The 25,075-nt window shown below is 42.0% G+C and overlaps 1 protein-coding gene across 2 annotated transcripts in view; it reads left to right on the top strand.

Moving 5' to 3' along the window:
* The first annotated feature begins 6,075 nt into the window (after positions 1-6,075).
* NALCN (sodium leak channel, non-selective) overlaps positions 6,076-25,075 on the top strand; it is a 303,103-nt gene continuing 284,103 nt past the window's right edge. For both annotated transcript variants that reach the window (XM_070520121.1, XM_014839403.3), the window contains exons 1-2: positions 6,076-6,216; positions 23,289-23,435. In XM_070520121.1, coding sequence (XP_070376222.1) covers positions 23,328-23,435 — 108 coding nt within the window. In that variant the 5' untranslated portion in view covers positions 6,076-6,216; positions 23,289-23,327. The remainder of the gene's footprint in view (positions 6,217-23,288; positions 23,436-25,075) is intronic.

The following is a 25,075-nucleotide window of genomic DNA, read 5'->3' as shown; positions in this document are numbered from 1 at the left end:
TCCAAATGAACTTGCTTTCCCCGAATGTAAAGGGTTGTTTCAGACGCCTGCTGAGCACACCACCCTACCTAACGACGATGAATCATCTAATCAGAGATGAGAAAAGGTGAAGCATCTCGTTTTAGTCCAGATATAAAGCAGCTGGTAATTGTAAAGAAAATTCTTTTTCTAGTTGTCCATTCGCTCTGCTTGTTTGTTTGTGCTTTCATTGCAGATCATAAGATACCACTGAAGATCTTTTGATTTTGTCGTTCACATCATTAATAGACTGAAGGAGAAACATCATATATTTATCTCAGTAGGTATAGAAAAAGTATTTTTAAAGAACAAAAGTCATTCAAGGTAAAAAAAAATAAAAGAAAAAAACTCTTAGTAAACTAGGAATAGAAATAACCTTATCTAAAAAAGTTATCAACCAAAAAACCTATAGTAAATATCATACACTGGAAGTGGTTAATCATTGGAAGCTGTCCCTTTGAGATCAAAAACAATCTCTGCATCTAATATCTCCAAGGTGGCCAGCACCGAAAGGCAAAGAAAAGGAATAAAATATAAACATTTGAAAAGTGAAAGCAAAACTGTCATTTTTCAGAGAGAAAATAATTCTGTATGTAGAATATCTAAAAAGAACCTACATCACATTTTTAGAATTTGCAGGACTAAAGTTTTGCAAGCTTTCTGGACTCAAAAACAATTAGTAAGAGAAGGAAATTTACTAATTCCTGTTACAGTAACACGCAAAATAGGAAATTGTCTTAGGTTAGCTCCCTAGAAGCAGGGTCTGAGACAAAGATTCAGGGACACATGACTTATTCAAGGGGTTCTTTCAGGAGAGAGGAAGTGAGCATAGCAGGAGAGAGCAGGGAAAGGAGCTGAGGAAGGAGACAGGTCTCAGACAGAGTCTAGCTTCAGCCAGGGCCTATAGGGAGCTCTGGAGATACACGACACCAGAGTTGGTCCACCTTGAGGCGTGAGGGCTGGCTTGTCCATTTCTTATTGGCTTCAGACTGCTCCCGGGGTGAAGGTGGGGTCGTATCTTCCCAGATGAGGCATCTCTCACTCTAAACAGGGCCATTCTCTGAAGAAGGGGACGGTTATGAGAAGGTAGCACTAATCCTAACAGCAGCAGGGGGATGGGTAACGTGGCCTGGTAAAGCAGCCCTGGATGTGCCATCAATGCCATCCAACACTATCTACCCCTTGCTTCTCAGTGCTACGCAGATCTACTTGCTTCTCGCCTTGCTGATTCCACCCAGGCACAGTTTATTTTCTCCAGGATTCTGGTTGGTCCCAATTTCTGAGCCATTTATAAGAGGAGAATTAGTGAGATCAACAACAGCCCCCGCTACTACAGCTGGTCCCAAGTCAATACATGATGCTCGCCAGCTTTCTGCGCTGTCACCCATTCCAGATGCCTCTTCCCCTCTGCTAGATTTTTGGGTGGCTTGCCTTACAGATGGCCCCAGCCTATCAGCCTTGAGGGTTCTGAGGCCCTGGTATGTACTTACTAAGATATTTTATACAATAAATGAGATCTTCAAGGTTACTTTCAGAACTCAAATATTTACTCCTATCTGGTAGTAGCTTTTGTTACTAAGTAGTCAAAACATGCATCATTTTATTACTGAGTGATTTTCGTGAAACATGACCTTTGTTTTCAGACGTCCACCAGTTTCTTTGGGCGACTGGCTCTGCTGTAGCTCACTACACTGGGATCTCTATTTTGCTACCAGGACGAATGTTTAATTGGTAATATTGTTTATTCCTGATTTTACAATCTTTCCCTTTTTTTCCTCCTAAAACCTAGTTTCATCTGAAAATATAATCCTAAAGCAGAACGAAATGGTGAGTTAGGAATCTTTTTCAATTAAACTATAAAGTGTGCATAGTGTAAAGACCAAACTTATTTTTTTTATTTTTTTATTTTTCTGTTACTTTTTTGTGAGGAAGATTGGCCCTGAGTGAACATCTGTGCCAATCTTCCCTCTGTTTTATATGGGATGCCACCACACCATGGCTGGATGACTGCTGCTGGGTCTGCGCCCAGGATCCAAACCTGTGAACCCTGGGCCACTGAAGTGGAGCATGAGAACTTGACCACTACACCACCAAGCTGGCCCCAAGACCAAACTTATTTCTACTCTTTATGATTTTCCAAGTCCAGTTTGTCCTCTGGAATCTCTCTCATATCGTTTGGCAGTTTATTTTTCCATAAGAGAAATTATTTGCATTTCTTGCCCCAATTTATTTCTGCCCAGTTTGAGTCACAGCCTCTGTCTGTTTGAGGTTTAATATCATCCTTCCTTCTTGTATTTGCTGTTGAAGGATATGCTAAGCCTTTCTCCTCTCTGTGGTTAATTTGAATGCAAATAGGAACTACTTGAAACATTAACGGGCCATCCCACAACCTTGCCAAGACCTCAATTCTGCCTCAGCAGATGGTCTTTTACCACCCAGCTGTGCTCACACATTTTTAGTGCTTCAGATAACACAACTACAGCATAAGTGCAGGGTCTACAGGGATTCCAGAGCTGGTCCAGTGTCCACCCAAAGACGGCGCTGCCCGAGCCGGGTGAGAGTGGGCAAGTCCACTCTGATCTATGAGGAAAGGAAGTCTTGTGAATAGGTGCCAATTATCAGGACCGTCTCCCTCAAAGGATGCCTGTTTTATTAAGAGAGATTCTCCATAGTTGCATGTCTCATTCCAGAGATATTTAATCAGAATTTCCATGGAAATATTTAAGATCACCAAAGTGATCCTTATTATCAGAGAAACATTGCCTTCAAGGAAAGGTAAGATGTGAGGTGTCTTCCCAAACCTTGTAATATTTAACTGCTGAATGATTGTTTTGTGGTTGCCTGGAAAGCTGATTCATGACAGGACAAGGACATCCCAGCAGCACTCAATATCATGCTTCCTCCTGAGAGGTGTAGAAAAAAAACTGTTAAACCTCACCCAGGCCCTTCATCACCAAACTGGATCTGTTCTGCATAGATGTAATTCTGTACATGCTAATCCACGCTAGGAAGTCAGCAAGCAGTGGATGCCCCCTGGTTAGCCTGTTTTTATTTTAATTTTTTAATTTTTTATTTATTTAATTTTGAGTAAGATTAGCCCTGAGCTACCATCTGTGACCATCTTCCTATTTTATATGTGGGACGCCTGCCACAGCGTGGCTTGATAAAGGGTGCCTAGGTCCACGCCCGGGATCCGAACCTGTGAACCCTGGCCCACCAAAGCGGAGTGTGCAAACTTAACCCCAGCCTGTTTTTATTTTTAAGAAGGTCTTCTGGACCTTTGCTTTCCCTGCTCAGAGTGTCTCTAACAGAGGAAATTCAATCATATCCATATTTGCTGGCAAGTGGGCCATATGTGAGTCCTGAAGTCACACAATATAAGCAAATGTGTACAGATTGAAATCAATCTTAACAAGGGTCTCAAAGATGTTGGAACATCTTGAGTAGTTATCTTAGTGTACTCTACTCATAAATCTAATCTACCAGAATCCTTCTGGAGCTGAATTGGTTTCCATATTCCCATAGAGCACATGGCATTCCCTCCAAGGATTTTAAAATTTCTCCTATAGCATTGTTATTGTTTTCTCAGCTACTCATTATGGTGTCACATGAGATACTAATTTTAGAAATAAACAGGGACAGATGAGTTAGTGATAAACAAATATCCCATTTTCATCAAATTCTTACTATCTCGCATTTCATAGTTACTTCTATTCCAAAGCACTTGCTGGACTATGAATGTAATTTTCTCTAAACCATAGTTTGCTCTCTTGATTGTACATTGGCCTGGCTTCATCCTGTGTATTGTAAAATTCTTTGCATTTGAGTGTTTTCTCTCTGTTTGACAGTGCCCCTTCCTAGTCTCATACTGTTGAATACAGAGTTAACTGTATGGGCTCACACCCTCAAACGCCTTCTAGGGCCGGGCATGGGAGTGGCCCGGGTTACAGGGGCAAACGGGAAGGATAGACCTGTCTGAGGGAGGCACGGGATGCTTCCAGGTCCTCTTTGCCATGCAGAAATGCAAACCTGACTTGGCCAGATCTTCCAATTTTTCATGATAAACTACACATCTCATGTTGGTAATTGATCTTATTTTGTCAAAAATATTTTGCAAGCCAAACAAAACATACCTGTGAATTATATTGAATCCATCGGGTGCCAAATTGCTTTCATTGGATTATAGCAATGAGTATAGTTACAGAGCCTGTTGGATCTGGAAAAGATGCTTGTCCATCTTCCCTCATTTTACTGATAAGAAAACAGAAGGGAAGATGAGCAGGTAGAAGGAGTAATATGGTATTTGGGACATAAGTATCTGCCTTTTAGGATGATTGTCTACTCCCATATATAGGGAGTTCCTACAGATTCCAGGATGGGTGTACTGAGTTTGTCCATGACTGCTTCATTGAAGCCCACTGCTTTCCCAGGCTTTCTCCATCATCCATGGGATTGTTGGCTCCTACGCATGAATTATAGATGCTTACACAGTGGTAGTTGAACCTCCGTCAGAGAAGGGTCTGAAATGCCTGATTGATGATGAGTGGTGCTGAGATTAGTAAAAGTGCTGCCTTTATCACTTCATTCACAAAATTTGTAAATTCTTAATATCTTGGTCTTTAATTACTTCATTAATATAATTTTCTGATTATTTTAACTTGATGAATTCCAAAGAATGATACATAGCTAGATCTTTTAAAAATACAAACTGAAATAAACCAGCCTTTAGATCAAACAATTGAGAGCAGCGACTTACGGCGATTAAACAAATGAGTAAATAGTTTTTCTACACAAATTGTTTATAGACTTATCATTGTTTAAACTACTTTCCATTTGATGTTACCAGAATATTTCCATAAGGTTTCATTTGTGAAAACTTAGCCTTTTATATAGTTGACCTTTCTGAAATCTTCAGAAATTGGAAAAAAGATGATTCCACATGCTTCCATATTTCATGAAATGCCAATTGTTTTTAAATTTCCTTTAAACAGTAAAAACAGGCTAATACAGACAATAAAAAAGTGCTAATATTGGTCCCAATGTGAATGGATTGTGAATAGGTTTCTTTAGATGGAAACAATTAAATATACACAACCAGAAAACACATCTTAAAATGTGTGCGTGTGACTTTACTTCCAACCCTTGGGATTTAACATTTTGAATAGGGAATTGTTTTTTGTTGAAGACTGCTGATATCTCTTTTAGAGGAAACTTCATTCAGTTTCTCTCTCCCTCTATTTATGTGTCTGTGTGTGTATGATGTCTAATTCCTGTCAAGGGTTCCTTGGTTGTTTTAATATCTGACTACAAGGCAAGACGCCAGCCCCAGAGCAAGCTTTCCAGGAAGTGCAACTGTGTGGGTGGATGTCCCCCGGGCCTGAGCAAGGTGCCCAAGATTCCAAGATTTCCCTAAACCTGCTCTGCTAAGAGCCGCAGGAAACATCAGGTGCAGCTTCCTGTCCGGATATACCTACAGCGCATGGAGGCAACTATCAATTTTTGAATGGACATCCAGCCTCATTAATTTTAAGGGAAAAGGTCAACATGTTTAGAAGACTATGAGAGGTGTCACTGATGCACTCATTACTTCGCGATTTCATACTCCAGGGTGAAACTAGTGTGCATCCTCAGATACCGTGTCCAGTAAGACCAGACCCCGCACACGCACACACTCACGCACACGGGCCTCACTGGCCTCTATGCGGTGTCCTTGCGTGTGCCCCGCGTGTGCCGGTCTCGAGTGCACACGGCCGTGCTCGGGGAGCACGACAGAGACCACGAGAGGAGCTGGCAGGGGAGAGCCCAGCTGTTGCTGTGAGACTGCGGCCGGTGGCAGCTGGAGACGAGGAACCTGCTGGCTCCGACCCTCGCGCTCCCACCAACCGCAGCGCAGCCTCCTCTGCCGGTTTCTCCTCCAGCCCACGGCCTCGTCGCAGCCCCTGCGGCAAAGCCAACTCTGATTAGAAAAAAAGGCAAAAAGAAAAACAAGCCGCGGCCTGACCCCCTTCCCCTCCGCTCCCCCCGCTCCCTCCGCAGGCCCCGCGCCCGGCGGCAGGAGCGCGCGCCGGCACCGAGAGCCCGAGCCGGCCCAGCCGGGGGGCGCGCCGACCGAGCCGCGGGAGGAGGGGCCGCGTTCCCGCGGGGGCCCCGCCGCTGCCACCCCGCGCACCATGACCGCACCGAGCGCGAGGGTTACAGGTTGGTCACGGCCGTCCGAGGCCCGGGCGCGCGCCGGTCGCCTTCGCCGGGGCTGGGCCGGGAGGCGCGGGGGGCGAGGGGGGCGCAGGGGCGAGGGCGGGGCGCCTTTAGCTCCGCGGGGTCCGGGCGTGGGAGCCGCGGGAGGCGCCGGCCCCGACTCGGCCGCGCGGGTGGGCGCTGGAAGCGCAGGGCTGCCTGACCTCGGCCTGCCCCGCGGGGGGACAGGTGGCTGGGGATGTGGCTGATGCGCATCGCGGCAGCGGCCCCTCGCACCTCCGGGCGAACTCGCAGGTGTGGGGGCGGTCCTGCTCCAGCAGGTTTCGGGGGGCCGGTGGCCTTGCCCTACCCCCCATGCTCCGGCCGATTGCTTCATGTCCCTCATCTTATTAATTGGCCTGGTTGAGCAGCTTTCACCAGGGTGGTCACACAGCAAGCAAAGTGGTGTCTTACCAAAGCAACCCCTTTTTGTCATTGAGCCCTTAAGAGATTGGTGTGGATCTCCAGGCTGGAATCGAAAGGCGGGCCCACAACCCTGAGCCTCTGACTCAGATTTTCGTCTTTCAGGATGCTGTGATAACTCTGAACTCAGATCCTGATAAATGCTTGAGATATCATGGGATTAATCTTTCAGTTTCAGGCAGAATTTTTCAGGGAATGTATTATCAGGATGTGTATTCACACACACACTTCCGAGGCCTGAAGGTTGTAGTCTTAATGTCGTGTTTGTGTGGTCATCAGCTAGGCCTGGATTTCCCAGGGGATGGAATGGACTGGAGCAGCTGTGACTGTTGTGTATAAGGAGGCCAAGGTTGGAGAAGACCCTTCCTGGGGATCAGAAATTAACAGGTGGCCGTTATTTTTTTATGATTCACACTTTCGTAGCTACAGCTGTGATTTGATTTGAAATTAAGTAGGAGAGGAGAGGGTGGACTGAGGCCATATCCTCAAGGCAGATATACAGTAGGAGGGGCTTTTGACATTCAAAGATTAAGTTTCAACAGTTTTGAATAAAAATCATGGTTTCTCCAACCTCTACTGCAACAACAAAAGCGTATTTCCTACTTGGTTGCCTTTCATTCTGTGGACCTTTCCGTGTTGTATTTTTCATCCTTCTGTAGTGTATTTTGAGCCAGCTATTGCTAAAACCAAACAGAGTGAAGGAAAAACTAGCCTTAGGAGACAAATTTAAAAATGAACACCCCGTGGCCGAATGGTTGAGTTCGCGCGCTCTGCTTCATTGGCCCAGGGTTTCACTAGTTTGGATCCTGGGAGCAGACAGGCCCTGCTCATCTGGCCATGCTGAGGTGGCGTCCCACATGGCACAACCAGAGGCAACTAGAATATACAACTGTGTGGTGGGTGGCTTTGAGGAGAAGGAGAAGAGGAAGAAAAAAGATTGGCAACAGTTGTTAGCTCAGGTGCCAATCTTTAAAAAAAAAAAAAATGAATAGGCTCATTGGACCCTGTTATGTGTTCGTAGAAGACATGACATCTTGGCAGAATAGATGTGCTGTCACTAGTGAGGACTATACTAAAAGTCTGTGAAAATTAAAGACAAGTCATGTCTTGAAAAATGGTGGTAATATAGTTATAACTTTTGGAGATGACTTGCAAGATATTCAAAAGAGGAAATGTTATACTTTAGAGAAAAACCTACTCAAAATAGTACCATTTGCTTGCAGTTTAGAGACTTGAAGGTTTGGGTAGCATTTTCCTCGTCTTTGGGTATGGCATTTCTTTGAAAGGTTCATTTGCTTCTCTTCTCTTTCCCGTATATATTGCAAGTGTGAGTGTGTCTTTACACCTGGGCATGCATGTGTGTATTTGTTTTGTCGTTTATCAGTGATGCTGAGATAATTTCAGATTTTTCTGGCTATGTATATTTAGCGAGGGGGAAAAGAGTCGCATGTGGATTTCGAGGTTGTAAAGAAAACAATCGTATCTACCCATAAGATTATACCCTAATTGTGAGCCAGGCACTGGGCTGGGAGCTGGCAGTTCAGTGAGGAAAAGAGACTCAGAACCCACGAATCTGTCAGGAAAGACAAGCATGTAACCAAGTGGATAGAAAGAAAGATGTGCTATTTTGTAGTTTTGGTTTGGAAACTATGACCTTGAGCTTAACGAAATTGTGGCTTGCCCCTCAAAATTGGTATCAATATTTTAGAGCATGACTGTCATGTTATATGATTCTTACCTTCCTCAGAGACCTATGCAAGAAACTTTTACTCCTTCACAACTCTTTGTGTACAAACATTTAAAAATTTTTAATTCATCCTTTGAATTTTAAAATAATCAAACATGATAGAAATGACAGAGATGGTAGAGAAAAGAGAATAAACACCCAAAGTCCTAACAACCTAACACAAATGATTGTAATATCTGTGTATTTGCTGTAGCCTTTTTTTTTTTTTTTTTTGAGGAATATGACCCCTGAGCTAACATCCGCTGCAATCCTCCTCTTTTTTGCTGAGGAAGATCAACCCTGAGCTAACATCCATGCCCATCCTCCTCTATTTTGTATGTGGCACACCTCCACAGCATGGCTTGATAAACGATGCGTAGGTTCCTATCTGGGATGTGAACTGGCGAACCTGGGGCTGCTGAAGCGGAGCATGTGAACTTAACCTGCTGTACCACCAGGCTGGCCCCTGCATAGCCTTTTTAAGACTGCATACTTTGTGTATTTGTAGTCCAGGTGTTGTACAATTTTTATACTCATTTTTCCATTTAATATTTATCATATGCATTTTTTCATGTTCCTATACGGTTTTCTTAAAAAATGGTAAGTGACTATATAAGACTATAAGCCATGAATATAGCCTCACTTATATAGCCATATCTCTATCACTGGACATGTGCTTTTTGCTGTTTTTCATCATTATGAATAATGTCCTGATAGATATTTAGAGTATAGGAATTTATTTCTATTGGATATTATTTTTCTCATGATAAATTCCAAACAATGATATTCCTGGAAAAAAACCTAAATTATTATGGAGATATATATATATTTTGTATGTATATGATATATATGATATATTATGGATATATACATATCTTCACGTTGGTGTCATAAAGATTGTCATTTTGGGGAAGGTGCTGTATATGCTTTCTGAGGTAAATCTGCTTTGTATTTGTGGATCACCTTCCCTCTTTTACAGGAATAAAAGAAGATGAGATAATAGCTTGGATTTATGGCCTTTGCACTAGAGAAAGACTTGACCTTTAACAAATTCGTCTGAAATCCAGATGATAAAATATGCCTCTTAGAGTAAAACCAAAGTAGGAATGTTACAGAAGTGGTAAGCTGAAAAAAAGAGTAAGGAAATGCAGAGTGTTTTAGGAAAAAATGATTTTTGAGCTCCAGAGTCTAATTATGCTTTTTGATTTCCTACTCGGACTTCAAATAAGTGATCAAAGGAATTTATATGTTGGGAAACCTGTATCCCACAGGTACAGGGAGGGGAAGACCGTTTGCTCCGAGACCGTCGGCATCAAGGCATTTCTGGTAGAGTCAGTGCAGATGGAACTGGACTAGCGGGGCTGATGGGCAAAACCAAGGTTCAGGTCACAATTCCCTTTCTGAGAGAGTTGCGTGAAAAGTGAGGAACAGAGCTCCTGGCAGAACCCTTGAATTTGATATGGTGAAGACTAAAGTTGGGAGCATTCTGCAGGTAACAGAATGACTTGACTGCTGAAGCAGACTCCACGGCAACCACCGCCACGCCAAATGGAAGGTGCTCAGGTGACAGGGACTGAGTTGGCAAGTCCAGAGGTGGGGGCAGCGGTAGGGGTCCTGGGAGGGAGTCAAGGAGAATAGAAGAGGAAAGGTGAGAACTCTGCAGCCAAGGAATCACTTCTGCAGAGATCAGGAGCGAGACGTACTCCAGTTATGCAAAAGAAGGAGATCAAAAGGGGACTTTGTTTGGGCTGAGGATGGAGGACAGCCCACAGAGACACGCAAATAAATGCTCTCCCTGGGGGCCCTGGTGGTGCAGGGGTTAAATTCACACGTTCCCCTTTGGTGGCCTGGGTTCGAGGGTTCGGATCCCTGGCGCGGACCTACACACCATTTATCAAGCCATGCTGTGGCAGGCGTCCCACATATAAAGTAGAGGAAGATGGGCATGATGTTAGCTCAGGGCCAGTCTTCTTCAGCAAAAGAGAGGAGGATTGGCAGCGGATGTTAGCTCAGGGCTAATCTTCCTAAAAAAGAAAAATGCTCTCCGTAACAGGGAGATCAGAGTAAATAGAACACCTGCCTTGTTCTCTGTGAAATATGATAATTACTTTCCTTTAGATGAAAAAATACCCAAATGTGTAGACGAATATGAGTCATCATGTACCAGGAAAAATTAATAAAAAGTAGCCAACATCTAGAGATATCCAGGTGAATACCTTGAATTTGAAAAATTTAGAAAAAGGAGAATATCCTATTGGCATTCTGGTCAACTTCAAAAAAATCTCACCTGTCTACAAAAGGAAAATTTAGACTGGCTTGATACACGTGAGCCAAAAGTAACTATCAGCTAGCAATAAAATACTATCCTGAAAATGTATAATTCTGAAAAGTACCAGAAGACAGTTCTCTTATGATATTACTATGGGTCAAAAATGAAATATAAAAAGATGAAGAAATATATATTAGGCAATTGCTACCCAGAAAGGCAGAAGTATGTAAATGTCAAAATAATACTTCAAAAGGTAATTAAATGAGAAAAAAGGACCTTAAAGTAATAAAAGTTACTCTTTAATAAAATTATATTTACAAACTTCCTATATATACTAATTATCATAACACCACAATATGTACAGGTAGCCGGAAGTATTCCTGTCTGTATTTGCTTTGGGAGACATGGCCCATAGATGCAGTGTTTCCTCCAAAGGTTCTGTGACCAACAGTGGGATAAGAAATCAGCATTTCAGTTTAGGAAGTAGAGAAAACAACAAAACAGAACTATCAAAGAAAACAAAGAGGAGGATGCTAAAAATATGAATGAATTCATTACAAAATAGGGAAGCTTTAGATCTGATAGAAAAAACTAAGAGCCACAGCGTTTCGATCTTTAAGGCATATTGATCTGTAGCTATCAATGGGATGTAGCAGCATGCCAGAAATAAGAATGGGGTCAAGAATAAGGAGAAAAATAAGAATGGGGGTCAGTGAAGGAAGGTGTTGGAAGAATTGGGGATGAAATTCTAAGACTGAGTGACTGGAATCAGAATATTGTAATGGAAACGGAGAGGGGCATGGTAGAGATTCATTAACAGAACAAGTGCTGACGGAGGTGGTGACAACCACAGAATGAAAGGGAGGGTTGGGTGATAAATCAAGGACTTCAATCTTCCGTGATGGTAGGTATTTCTGTTCCTATTTTGTATGCCTAGATAAAACAACTAACTACTTCTTTATCTTTAGTTAACTGTGTCTACTTTGCTGCTTTTTTTTTTTGAATCTGTTCTCCTGTATTCTTGTGAAATCCACAGGAGATCAGCTTCACATATCACATCTGGAGTTGAGGAAGGGTTTCTTTTCAATTACCTCTTATTTCTGTAAAGTACAAATTATGGAAGCCTATATTAGACAAGAAACAAATTTGTATCAGATGAGATCAAGTCACTGATGGCTTAAAATGCTATTGAATATATGTGACGAAGTTTGCCTGAGAGAAAGAAGAAAAATCCTGGATAATGTAAAACTGGCATGGGAATCTTTCAAACATGGAAACTTGGTTAACTATTCGTTCCAGGAGCTAAAGCACAAAGATTAAGATAAATATTGTAAATAAGGGATTTAAATTCTCAGAAATAGAGCTTGTTGGATTTGGAAACACTTTTCCTCGAATTATCCTTCTCATTCCCCTCAATTCAATATATGTCAATACTTTTATGGAGGAAAAAAGATATTAAATTCTGGAAAGCCTTCAAACAGCTTTCTACATTTTATTAAATAAAAAGTTAAGCAATTTTAAAACCTACTTAGTTGAACTAGGCAAGTTGTTTTTGCTTCCTTCCTTTCAAGAAATGAATAGCCATTTTAAAGGTGTATGCTAGACTAGAAAATTATAGTAGAAAGTCAAGGAAAAACCAGATTTCTTAGTTATCTTCTCATAAGACAAAAATTTATTCTTGAATATAAAATATATTCCATAGAGTTATTTTTTAGGAAAATTCTGAAGTTCTGTGAGGAAAACTTAAGGATAGAATATACTGTATATACATAGTTATAAATCAAGATTTTTGTCTCAGATTTCTATTTTGCCTATGTTATTTATAACTAGTCTCTCTTATTTTTTTCCCAAACTACCAGTCTTGACTGAACTGTAAACTCTATAGGTGTTAAAGTGTTCTTGTGAGCATCTAGACCAGTGATCCATCACTAGTTGGGACTTCTGCTGGGAGAATGTGTAAGAACCATCTGGGAAATGTTTCTTAAAAATACCATTTCCTGGGGGGCCCAGTGGCATCGGGGTTAAGTTCACACTCTCTGCTTCAGTGGCCTGGGGTTTGCTGGTTTGGATTCCAGGTGCCAATCTGCACGCTGCTCATCAAGCCATGCTATGGTGGAGTCCCACATACAAAATAGAGGAAGACTGGCACAGATGTGAGCTCAGGGACAATCTTCCTCAAGCAAAAAAGAGGAAGATTGGAAATAGATGTTAGCTTAGGGCCAATCCTTCTCACCAAAAAAAGAATTAAAAAAAAAAAACCCATTTCCCATATTCCACCCTGGGAAGGTTCCAATTTAGCATTTCTGAGGTGAAGGATGATCTGCTTGAGAAGTTTTAAAATCTCCCCTGATGATTCAGATGTTAAGCAATCTTTGGAAACTACTATTTTAAACCATTCACCTTCATTGTCCAAACTTTGTGAATTCATGTTACAAAATTAAATAACCACAAAAAGAATGGATAACTCCTTTTGATTTTCTGTACTATTTAAGTACAGTCTGGAAAAGTTTTCAAAACCATTATTTTAAACCATCCACTTTTTCAACTTTTGTAGATTCTTTACAAGATTAAGCAACTACAATAAAAATAGATAATCTCCTTTGCTGATTTTCATAATATTTAAATGATAGTAGTGGTTTATCAGCATAGGATGCCTGTCACTAAGCTATTGGGTGATAAAAACCATCGAAGGCTCTGCCACTCCCTGGAGGATGAAAGAGCCTTTCAGGAACCACTTGAACATTAGGAAACTTGACCTTCTTACAAAATCACAGGATCAACCTGTGTTGATCACCCTTCTTCACTCTGACATTCTTTTCTTAAAATTTTCTTACACCTATGCTGTACCCACAATAACTCACAAAATTATAAATGTGTCCCCTTTCTAAACTTGTTGAATGGATTGACTGCATTTTCTGAGTAGAGGCTGGAGAGAGGCTGCTCAGCCTACGTGGCAGGCTGATCGCCCCAGCTTGTCATCAGTACAGTGATTTAGCTGTTGCAGATACAACTTCGTTCCCTCTCCTGCTGCTGGGCTGTTTTAGTTTGGCATGGAGGGTGCAGTGATGCAAGGATGTTGGGCCATCATGGTCCATCCTGAATTCCTGCACCAAATCCAATAATTTTTAAAGGTCAAAGGAAATTCAATTTTCACAACTAAAAAAATGAAACAGACCAGAATCCTTGGAGAAATAATGATACTGTTTTGAGATATTTGTGGAAAGAATTAGAAAAAAAAATAATACGCTGCTTTTCTTTGGGATTTAGGAAGTAGACTCAATACAAAAAGGGGGGGGCCATTTTCTGTTTTTAATCAGTGTGTTGACAAAAGGAAAAGAGAAAAGAGCCTGTGTTTGGAGATGGTCCTTTGAAATGTTTGCTTCCTCTCTGCGGTGGCCCATCTTGAGTGGCCCTTGCAGTCCTGCTGAGACTGGACCGTGCATGTAAAACTCTCTTTTTGCAGGGCTACACCCTGATTTGGTGAGGGCCAAGACACAGACGAGTAAGCACCCAAATGAAAAGTGTGCTTGGAGAGAGAGAGGCAGAAGGAGGCGAGAGAGATTGCTGCCGTGACTCCATGGGTCAAAATTTCAATGCTGGCTTAGTTCTCCTACTAAGGTGATCTGCTCTGCTATGGCACTGGGTCAGACAGAGGACTCAGGCTGCTTTGAGAGAGAAAACAACACAGCTTCCTGCCTTTCCTCCAAGCAGAAGCCCAATTAGAGGGAGAGATGCCGCCAGCCCATAAAGTTCATGATCAAAGGGGACTGATGAGAGGCTTGCCTGAGAGTGGCCAAGGACTGACGCTGTGGTTCTGGGGGCAGCCGTGCTCTAATTTAATTTCACTGTTTAGACCTAGGAGAGGCAAGAATTGGAGACTCCCCATCTCTGATGTCTGCGAAAGAAGATTCTATTCACAAAGCCCTGGAAAGGTCAGATGGAAAGACATGGACAGCTGAATATCACGGGGGTAAAGATCAGAAAGAGAGCTGAGGCAGGGCACTTCCCTCCTCTAAACCTCGGCTTTATCTGTAAAATAGGAATCACAGAACACCTGCTCACTGGGGCGGGGCCAGAAGTAGATGACATCGTCCATGCAAAGCTCTTAGCCTGACATATCACAAACCCTCAGCAAATGTTAGGTGTAATTTGTTTAGGCTTAAAAATTAATTATTTTCAAATTATATGTGTTTTGAAGAAATCACAAGTAAAATTCATCATTGTTCAAAGCATTTCAATTTTACAAAAGTTCTTGAAGTTGAAAATTGAGTTAGATTCTCTGCCTGTTCTCTCTCTCCCTCCCTGACCTGTGTTCTCCCAACAAAACAGATTCCCTGGATTCTAAACTTACTTCCAACTCATATGGATCTGGGCAAGTCTGCCTCAGACTTTGAATCTGTGCCATGGGGATAATACTAAAAACTACTTCAGAAAGGTGTTCAGGCCTTGACATAGTGCCTGGCACAGAGCCAGCTTTCAATAAATGTTTGCTCTCATCTTTCAAGTGGAAAAGAAAATACATAATGCTTGAGCTTGATTCTCTTGTAAAATTATGTACAGTAGTTTATAGACAATCACCCCACCCTAAGGATGGATAAAATGCATAAAATTATGAGCAGCTTCAAGAGCGTATTGATAAATTTTATCATTGGACGTCTCTTGGGATGTAGTCTATTGCACACTCCCAGACAGGGCAAAGGTCTTTTCTGCAAACTCCATGATATATGGTCATTCTCTCTGAAAACATCCAGAAAGGAGCTGAAACACCTCTCCGGATAGCCCATTATAATGGTGTATAATTACAAAGTAACACATCATTATTGGAAACTTTTAGATTAAACAGTTCTTTCTATTGAATTAGCAGCCACCACTTGCTAACTTCTGATTGGTAACTTCCATTGAGTCTGGATTTTCCTTGCTGGAAGAACAGAGAACACTACAAAACAGAATCACAGCCTTGCCTATGTCCTGTGTGTGGATTTGGAGTATGACAGAAGGACTTCTCTCAATAAGCCTCTTCTTTCCGCCCTAGCACAATCTCTGCAGAAACACGTACTCTTTTAACCACATATCTTAAGTGGAATCTACTTTCTAGTTTTCACATGCTCAGCATATTCAGTCAAGAATTTGTGAGACTAAAACTAACTCTAGGAAATTAAGAAATCTGTCATCTGGGGGAAATTAAGACAGCTGTCTCTTTACTACGTGATGTCAGCTTATCACATGGGAGGTAGTAAATGCTTTTTCTCATTTTTTGGGGTAAAATTTAGAGAAAAGATAATAAAAGCATAGCAATATTTCTAGGATTCACCCTCAAGGAAAAAGGCTAGATAAATGAATAGTGACTTCAGAAACTTGAAAGTGACATTTAGATCAATTTGATAAGAAGTTTGATGATTGCTTGCCAGAAAAAAATAGACACATTTTTATAAATGTGTGGATGCAATAACTATAAAATGAATCCTATAATAAAAATGAACTCAATTTTAAGAAATGAGACATGTCTGTACTATTTTCACAAACAGCAATTGGTGCTAAGAGAGTTTGTAATCACCAGGTTGTGTCATTAGGATATGTTGATAAAATAATTTTCTTTTTATTACCTATTTTATAGTATACTTAATTTTTAATTTAACAGTTTGGTAAGCCATGTTGTCTTGGTTCATATCCTGGCCCATCTCTATGCCTAACTTTCCTCATCTGTGGAACAGTTCTTGTAACAATTGAATGATGTGATGTGTGACATGCTTTGACCAAGGCCTGGCGCAGGATAAGCCCTCAGTAAACATTTGTGTTGGAAGGAGTCTGTTTTTACATGGTGGTCAACAGAATTTGGGAGGAAATCAACTGATGAGCTCACTGCTGTACCATGGGAACGTCCTTATCTTCTAAAGCGTTTTATCATGTCTTTGTGGGTTTTTTGTAGGTTTCTGTGTATATGTGTGTTTGAGGATTGTTTTCTTTTTTATAACACATTTGGTTAGGAAAGATCCAGTTTTACATCAAATTCTATCTGTAACATTTTCCTTTAAATGGTTTTATTAAGATCAAAGGCAGTTATTGGATACCACAAAACAGGAGAACAGGGGGTTGCTGGAGCCCAGTGTGGGAAAGTGCCACATGCTGGGCTGCAGAAGCTGTAGGAAATGGCTCATGGTGTATATGGCGTAGAGAGCTGAGAGACCATGGGACACAGGTCCTCGGGGCCCAGGGCAGGAACGAAGATGATCTGGCCTTGAAGAAGGAGGGGAGTTAGCCATTCGAGAAGGAGTGAGTGAGGAGACGCTGAGCTGGGCAGAGAGAGGTGCCACCTGCATAGGCTCTAAGGAGCCAGTGTGTCCTGTTTGTTGGAGGAAGGATGAGTGGGCGGGGTAGATAGGCCTGAGGCAAGGCAAGTGGATTTTGGAGAACAGAAAATCAGGCAAAAATAGTGGGTTTTTTCCCTAATTTAAAACCATGGCATAACATGTATGATGCTATATTCATTTGTGGCCATGTCTTCTGTCAGGAAGGAAATTTGGCCAGACAAAATGGACACTCTGACTTTGCAGAAATGATGACATTTGGCAGTTTCGGTGTCAGGAATAAGCATCCTCTTTTGTCTTCAAGTTGTTAGTATGATGTGAAGAAGTACAGTGGAAAATTTTCATATGCATATAGGAAAAGGCCGGAAACTCTTGTTTGAATGTAGATATCAGTCGTTGTTGTTTTGGGTTTTGTGGCCAATTAAAAAAAAGAGAGAGAGAAAAGTACTTGAATTAAGATTTAAGATTGTAATGCTCAGATCAAAAAATTGCTCAAATCAGGGGCTGGCCCAGTGGTGTAGCTGTTAAGTTCACATGTTCCCCTTCGGCAGCCCGGGATTCACTGGTTTGGATCCCGGGTGTAGACATGGCACCGCTGTCAAGCCATGCTGTGGTAGGCGTCCCACATATAAGGTGGAGGAAGATGGGCACGGATGTTAGCTCAGGGTCACTCTTCCTCAGCAAAAAGAGGAAGATGTTAGCTCAGAGCTGATCTTCCTCAAGAAAAAAAAATTGGTAAAATCAAATTCAATTGTCTCCCCAAATATGGGGTGAAGTGTTTCTCCACTAATCTAGAAAGATGTGCTTTTATCTGTTTGCCTGGCAAAGCCTTGTGCATGTAAGAATGTAAATTTGCTTAGGAGACGAGAAAGACATGGAAAGGCGGAGGTTTGAAGGTGGTGTTTGTTTACAGTTAGGATTTTCTGTGCAGGCATATTTACTGATGGAGAAAGATGTTCACAGGATACTGCTAGTTGAAGAAAAAAGCTGATGAGAAAACAGGGTTTAAGCAGCTATTTAAAAATAAATATATTCATGGAAAAATATATATGGAAAAGAAAGTACTGAAAGAGATACAAGGCATTGAGTAGTCCATTGAGTAAGTGCCCCAGCTAAAGGGGATTCTGTGAGGAGAGAGCGAGCATATCTGAGTATTGCTCTGTCTGCGGCGCTTTGCCCAGTGGCTGGCATGATGTGTTCACTCAACAAATAGTTTGCAAAAACAATTGAGTTCCTAGAAGGGGAATTCCTGATGGTTTTCACTTTTGTTCTCAGTTTGTTTATATTTTTTTCTAATTTTTCTAAAACAAACTGTATTGCTTGTGTAGTGAAAATAAAATTGTTTCTTCTAATTTAATTTCAGATTTAGGTATTTGAGTCTAGGAAAGGACCAGTTAGCCAGCTGTCCTGGCTTGTCTCATGAATCTTATGTCTGATAGCACAGATTCAGAGGCATATTGGGAATCAACTGTCCAGTATCCCTTGCCCGGGGAGGTAGGAGGGAGCTAGCAATAAGGCAGTGAAAGAATGGTGGTCAGAGGCTCTCCTTTAGTTAATCAGCTGCTCTGCTTTTGAATTAAACATCTGGTCCGCCGTGTCAGGAATATAGGGCATTCAGGAATTCCAGGAGGAGAGAGCCCAGGTGTGTTTTGTTAATGCTAAGTCCACATTCCCTAGTACAATGACTGGGATGATTTTTTTTTTTTATGACTGCAGTTATGCGAGCATGAATGAATGAGAAACCTCTGCTAGCAGTGAAGACTGCCCTTCCAGAGACCTGAAAGTAAAGCTTGGGGTGAAAAGCTCAAGGGGTACTATTGAACACTTTGTTTTTTTAATTTGCTTCCCAAACTGTGACAGAGATACCAAGCAAATTTAATGTGTGTGTTTCTTTTTTTTTGTAGAGATTTTTATTTTTCCCTTTTCTCCCCAAAGCCCCCCGGTACATAGTTGTATATTTTTAGTTGTGGGTCCTTCTAGTTGTCACATGTGGGATGCTGCCTCAGCATGGCCTGATGAGCGGTGCCATGTCTGTGCCCAGGATCCGAACCGGTGAAACCCTGGGCCGCCGAAGCAGGAGCACGTGAACTCAACCACTCCGCCATGGGGCCGGCCCCCAATGTGTGTGTATCTTGAATGGGATGGTAGATAAAATATTCCACTTGAACTCGTAAAGGTCCCAGAATTTGTGCACATAAGTGACCAGGAGAATAGTCGTTGATTTTGATATGTTGCCAAATGTAATGATGCCTAATGATTAAAAATAAATCGGTGACTTCTGTCTTCTTTTGGTGCTTTTTAGAATAAAATAGATGCTGTGAGTCTGCTAGAGTGGTGTGTTTCTCTTGTTTACACTTGTATTACCAAACATTAAATCATTTGGTTGTAACAAACAAATCTCACATGCAGAGGAAAAGTCTTCATGAGTTAAGTTGGGGAACAGGAAGAACTGATGTGGGATTGGCAGCAGACGGCAAGAGGACACAGCTGGAGTAAAGCTACTGACGTAGTTGAGAAAGGTTGGAGGATGGTGGGTAATGGCATGTTTAGCCAACTCAAGTGGAATGTGTGGTATGAGTATGAAAGGAAGTGCAGGTGGGACTCAGTGTCCTTGAAACCTAAGGCTAAACAAAGCCAGCAGTTTGCAGGCTCCCGAATGCCTTTGGTGTTCCCCTTGTCTGGCCAGCATGTGTTGTAGTCCCTGACACCATGGTGGATGCGTAATATTTTCTGCTTGAATGAATGAGTGAATCAGAAACAAGAGGCTAAGCTGGGGTTTTCTGGGTTACAGGAGAGTTATCAGTGTGTTGGGAAGTCGATTTCTGCTGTAAAGGACAGGACCAATTAAAAAGGCTGACGTTTGTGGCAATCCAGACCTGAGGTCCCGTGGAAGAGAATCTGTGCTGTCCTTCTGCACGTGTGGGCACCTACATGTGGGGGCCTGAAAAGCCCAGGGCAGTAGGACCTGGGAATTGAGAGGAAAGGGTAAAGGAGAAGGGTGTCTGACCGAGAGCAACCTGTCCTGTTGATTTTTAAGTGAGGATGGTGTTGGTGTGGCCTACGTGTGAAGAAGCAGGAGCACAGGTCCTGGACTCCATAATAGTAGCTGCACACCAGCAGATGGTGATGGATCTTGTAAGAACAGATGCTCATTTAAGGGTTAAGTATCGAGGACAAGGCATATGTGACAGCAGGTAGAGGACATGCTCTAAACCGTTATTTAGAAGATTCAAAGGAGCTCAATGCAAACCCGGGAAAGTTACAAGGGGAAGAAATGGCCCATTGTGTTACAAGCACCTCACCATTAAAGAAAACAGTATGTTAATTTTAATTTGGTCAAGACAGAGCTGGAATGACCTAAGGAAAGTGTATGCCAATAGAAGTAAAATGTTGCCAGCACAGAATATAAAACTGGATTTTAACCATTTCAAAGAGAGCAATGAATCTTTTCTCTCTGACTTGTCATTAGCTGTTTCCAAGTAAAAGATTTATCAATGACCATATGGCGACTGTGCAGCCTCCTCCCACTGTTGAACGACTTAAATACTAACCACTTTTATTAAGTGTGAAAAAGCTACTGGAAGCCACGCTTTTTAAACTTACCGCACTGCCTTAAAATGGACACTTCCATAAACAGAAAAAAAAATATTGGGTTATAAATACATAATAGTGATATGACTAAGATACACGGGAACAATTTCCAATCAAAATAGTAAGCTTACCTAGGATTCTTAAATATCTCTGCTGGTCTTTATCAGGGGATAATAGGTTTGCTGTACTCGGTTATATTGATTCAATGTGAATGAATGTGTAAAACAATATTTCTGTGCATAAAGGAAAATGATTACAATCAATTGCCTCATAGTAATTTTGGGCTCTTCATGTGTTTGTAACTTGAATTTATTGTACTACTTGCATGCTTTGTGTAATATTTAGTATTATTAAATCCATCACAATTTCAGTGATTGAGGAGCTAGTTGTTGAGTTTTAATGTCTGTGTAGATTAACTGAGTTCCGTTGGAGTCGGAATGGTTAGCTTTCTTGGACACTGTTTATTTGGGGGTCCTTTTTCAGTAGGTGAAGTGAGGGTGGAAGTCGATGACAGCTAACGTCATTTATTATAGTTCCAGTGTTTTGGGGGGTCAAGTATAGCCAACATGGAGATTTTTAAAAAAATAAATTCTGGATGTCTACTTCTCTAGATGAACAAATCCATAATCAAAAATTGGTTTTTTTTTTTTTTTCCTTCATGTGGGATGTTTATAATAAAAGGTGCGGGAAATTCATATGTGAAGGTGTCACATTTATACATCCCAAGTTTTTCAGACTGTAACTATGGCCAGATCACAAGAGCAATAGATGGGCTTCCATAAGTCTCCATTGCTCCATGATAAAGGTATAATGGCTAATGCTTAAGTCTATGCAGTTTTCTTGTGTCATCTTTGATCACCATTGTGAAAGCACTCTTTATTTCCTCCTTTGTGTTATGTGATCTTGAAGGGTTTCTAAAAGATTCTGTATCCCGTTTTGGGGTACATAGGAAACTGTCATTCAAGAAGCATCTCAAATTGAGGCTACCAGATGTTTTCCCCCACAGTAAATGAGAGAACAAGAATAATTTGAATATTCTGCATATATTTGCATATTGATGTCAAGAGTTCCCAACTTCAATTATGTAAAATAAAATTAATTAGTGCAGCCTACTGCAAAACCCATATTCAAATCCAACATTCAGGGCAAGACAGCCTGGAAATACCTAGCACATCTTAAAGCCAATTAGCTTGATTTCTTCTGGGAAAAGGAGGGTTAGGCAGCCGCACCTACCTAGGAGCATCAAGGAGATCACAGACACAGAGGTAGGCACTCAGATGTAGGGAATCAGGTTGAAAGCCGATTCGTCCTGTGCTGTGTTTTATTCTCTTTCCCAGTGAAAATTGCAGCTGTACATCTTTACACATACTGCAAACATTCTTGTTCTTCTTGTGCTCCCCTGAGGATTGAGTGGTGCTGCTCATGGTCCTTGGTTAAGGTTCTTTCTGTAGCTCCATAGAGCAGCAGACAGGACAGCCAGCACCTTCCTGGTGTTGAAACTACTGCATTTTCCTGTTGTGGTATCTCCGCGTCCGTGCACTGCCAGGAGGACCTTTTCCCTCCCTTACCTTACCTAAGACGTCTCCTAAGCAGCCCTTAGCACCCGCATTTTCCACTGCAAACACCTGAGGCTTTGTGGTCAGACAGAGCTTCCTTTAAATTTCAAGTTTGCTTGGGTGCCCTTGGTCAAGTTATTAGCTGCCCAGAGGCTGGAATTTCTTGTGCTTGCAAAAAAAGACAAGATGTTTCCCCTCTTCCACCAATCGTAAAGATTAAATAAAATATCATTGCTAAGTGCCCAAAATGTAATACGTATCCAGAAAGCAACCTTAGCTCCTCTCCTTCCTTGGAGACTCAATCCAGATGTTCATCAAATGACAAATCTCTCTGTGGACCCAGGGTAACCAGGCACCAGCTGCCTTTACATCCTCTCTTCTCACATTCTGTTGCACTTATTTGCTGTTTGTGTCCTGAAGGCCCGGCATATAGCAGGTCCCCTTCAGTGGCTGCTGGATTGTGGAAGGTGGGAGCAATGGCTAAAGGGAGGTGACACATATAGCAAGATATAGATGACACAGAATTGTGGAAATGTAAGTGGCAAGCAGACAGAGTAGCTGGAAGAATTGAGATAATCACAGCATTCATAAAAGCAAAAAACTGCCTCCATTCAGAGGAGGTTCTTCCCCGTTCTCTCTGGCCCTCATTCTCTATGGCAGGGACAAAATTGGGAGATCAACTTGGGACTGTCGTTGGAAATAGATGTCTGTGAGCGTCACATTAAATTAACTGGGAGGGAAATCCTGGGAAAGATCTGAGTATTTCACCTGGATTGGTCAGCTGTGCTCTGGCACAGACCTTCTTTAAGTGGAGACAGCTTTAGGTCTATGAACATAGACCTCAAAAAATTTCTTACCAATATGTGTACCCTAAGAGACAGAGCTGTTTTAACCCAGTTAATCTAGACCAGTGGTCTCTAAACTGGCGTGCAACCCGTTTACGAAGTGCGCAAGACCGTCTGTTGGGTTGAGAGAAAAAAAATGCTTTTAATGATGTTCATTTTTATCTCATCCTTTTAAACTTTCTATTTGCACGTTTGTTACACACGATATAATGGCACGTGTGTTTAACTAACAAATGCATAGGCGTGCGGGGGGACTCCGTTGTTGTGATCAGGGTGAAGATGATTTAGGTGACTACCTCAGCTCTCTCTTTCTTTCCCCAGACTGCGGGTTTGTACTTGCTCACCAGAGCTAACTTCAGCATGCTCAAAAGGAAGCAGAGCTCCAGGGTGGAGGCCCAGCCGGTTACTGACTTTGGTCCTGATGAATCTCTGTCGGACAACGCTGACATACTCTGGATTAACAAGCCAGTGAGTTTCGTTTTTGAAGTATGGAGAAGCACACGCTGATATAAAGGAAATTTGATTCATATAATTCAAAAATCATGTCCCTTTGGCTTTGAAATATCTGTTTGAGCTGCAGCAGAATATGGATGAGTCTCGGAGTCTGGAAGTTGAGAACAATTCAGATGAAGTAATGAGGTGCCACCGTGAGTTACTCACATAGGAAGGTATGCTGGGTGGTCCGGCTCCCTCCTCGCCTGCTCTGTGCACGCTGTCCTCAGGGTCACACGATATAGAGATAATGCCACTTCTCAGGCTGATTCAAAGCCAGAGTCCCAGCTCAGTAACCTATTCCTTTACTTATAGTCCTCAACATGCGTGAATCTGTGAGAGGTAATCAGATGTTTGGAATTAAAGGCCCTCTTTGAGTTGCAAGTTTTGAGTAAAAGGAAAGGTTAATGAGATAGTGGCTAGTGCCTCTGAAGAACCTTGTTACCTTCTCTGCCTAATTAAGCTGATGGGAACTTGAGGGGGGCATCTGCTGTGCCAAGTGTCACTGCATACAGAGAGTCTAGCAGCCAGGAGGCCGCATGACCTAGTCAGAGGTCTTGGGAACTCAGCGCCACGACCCTGAGTAGGCTCAGCTTCATTATTAAACTCACAGTAGAGGGCGAAGTAAGGAAATGAACTGTTGCTCTCACAGTGCTTGTCTTTCCCTTGACCGTGATAAAGATTATCTGCCTCGTCTCCCTGCCCTTTCCAGTCGTTCTTTGTCTGATCTGCCCTCCAGACTCCTTCTCCAGCCTGCTCAGATTTCTTTCTACATTCCCATTTCTGTTCGCCTTTCCCTTGTGCTTTACAATCACTGAAACATCCCTGCTACCTACCTTGCAGATTAAAATGCGTGGGCATTACATTCAAGGGTCTTTATGTTCTTGCTCTAACTTGTCCAGCAACTGTCCTTTCCTATGTCTGCACACTGCCCACTTGAGCCTCACCAGTGACTTCCTGCTCCTTCAAGATACCTGGCCAGTTCACAGCGTTTCCCCGGCCCAGAGGCCCTTTCCCAGCAACTCGGAGGAGTGCAGGCCTCCTCAGCCATGAAGGCTGCTCAGAGGACACCCATGCCCTCTTCCCTGAAAGGCTCCTCATTTGGCCCTCCCCACCTGTCTCCTTCCAGACAGAATGAACCTCTTCTCTTTCCATTTACCCTACTTTATATTTGTAGGTAAGTGTAAATGTATATTGTATATAAATATATATTATGCATATCAGACTGCAAAGTAGTGATGAGTCAGAATCCTATTGTTTCTGTTTTTGTGTCCTCAGAGCCCAGCATAATCTCTGACCATAGTAGGTCTTCCATTCATATTTAGAGAATTGAATAGAATAGAGAATAGAGCACTCACTCTCTTGTTCTCAGTGTCCACCACATACAGAGCTCTCTGAGTACTTCTGAAGAAGGTGGTATTATAAATGTAGGCTCGGAAGCACTAACTAAAATGATTAATGCTTAATTAGAATTTGTTCTTTAAATTCAAAACAGACTTGTGGTGAAGAACCCATCTTTTGAAGCTCTTTTGTGTAATTACATCCTTTGTGTGGGGAGGTCCAGATGGGACTAAATTCACACACTGATGTTTATTGAAGCGCTTCCAAATTGCATG

The sequence above is a fragment of the Equus asinus genome, chromosome 11, assembly GCF_041296235.1.
Source record: "Equus asinus isolate D_3611 breed Donkey chromosome 11, EquAss-T2T_v2, whole genome shotgun sequence".
NCBI classification, from domain to species: domain Eukaryota; kingdom Metazoa; phylum Chordata; class Mammalia; order Perissodactyla; family Equidae; genus Equus; species Equus asinus.
The sequence above is the reverse complement of the archived record's forward strand: the minus strand, read 5'-3'. Positions and strand labels throughout refer to the sequence as shown.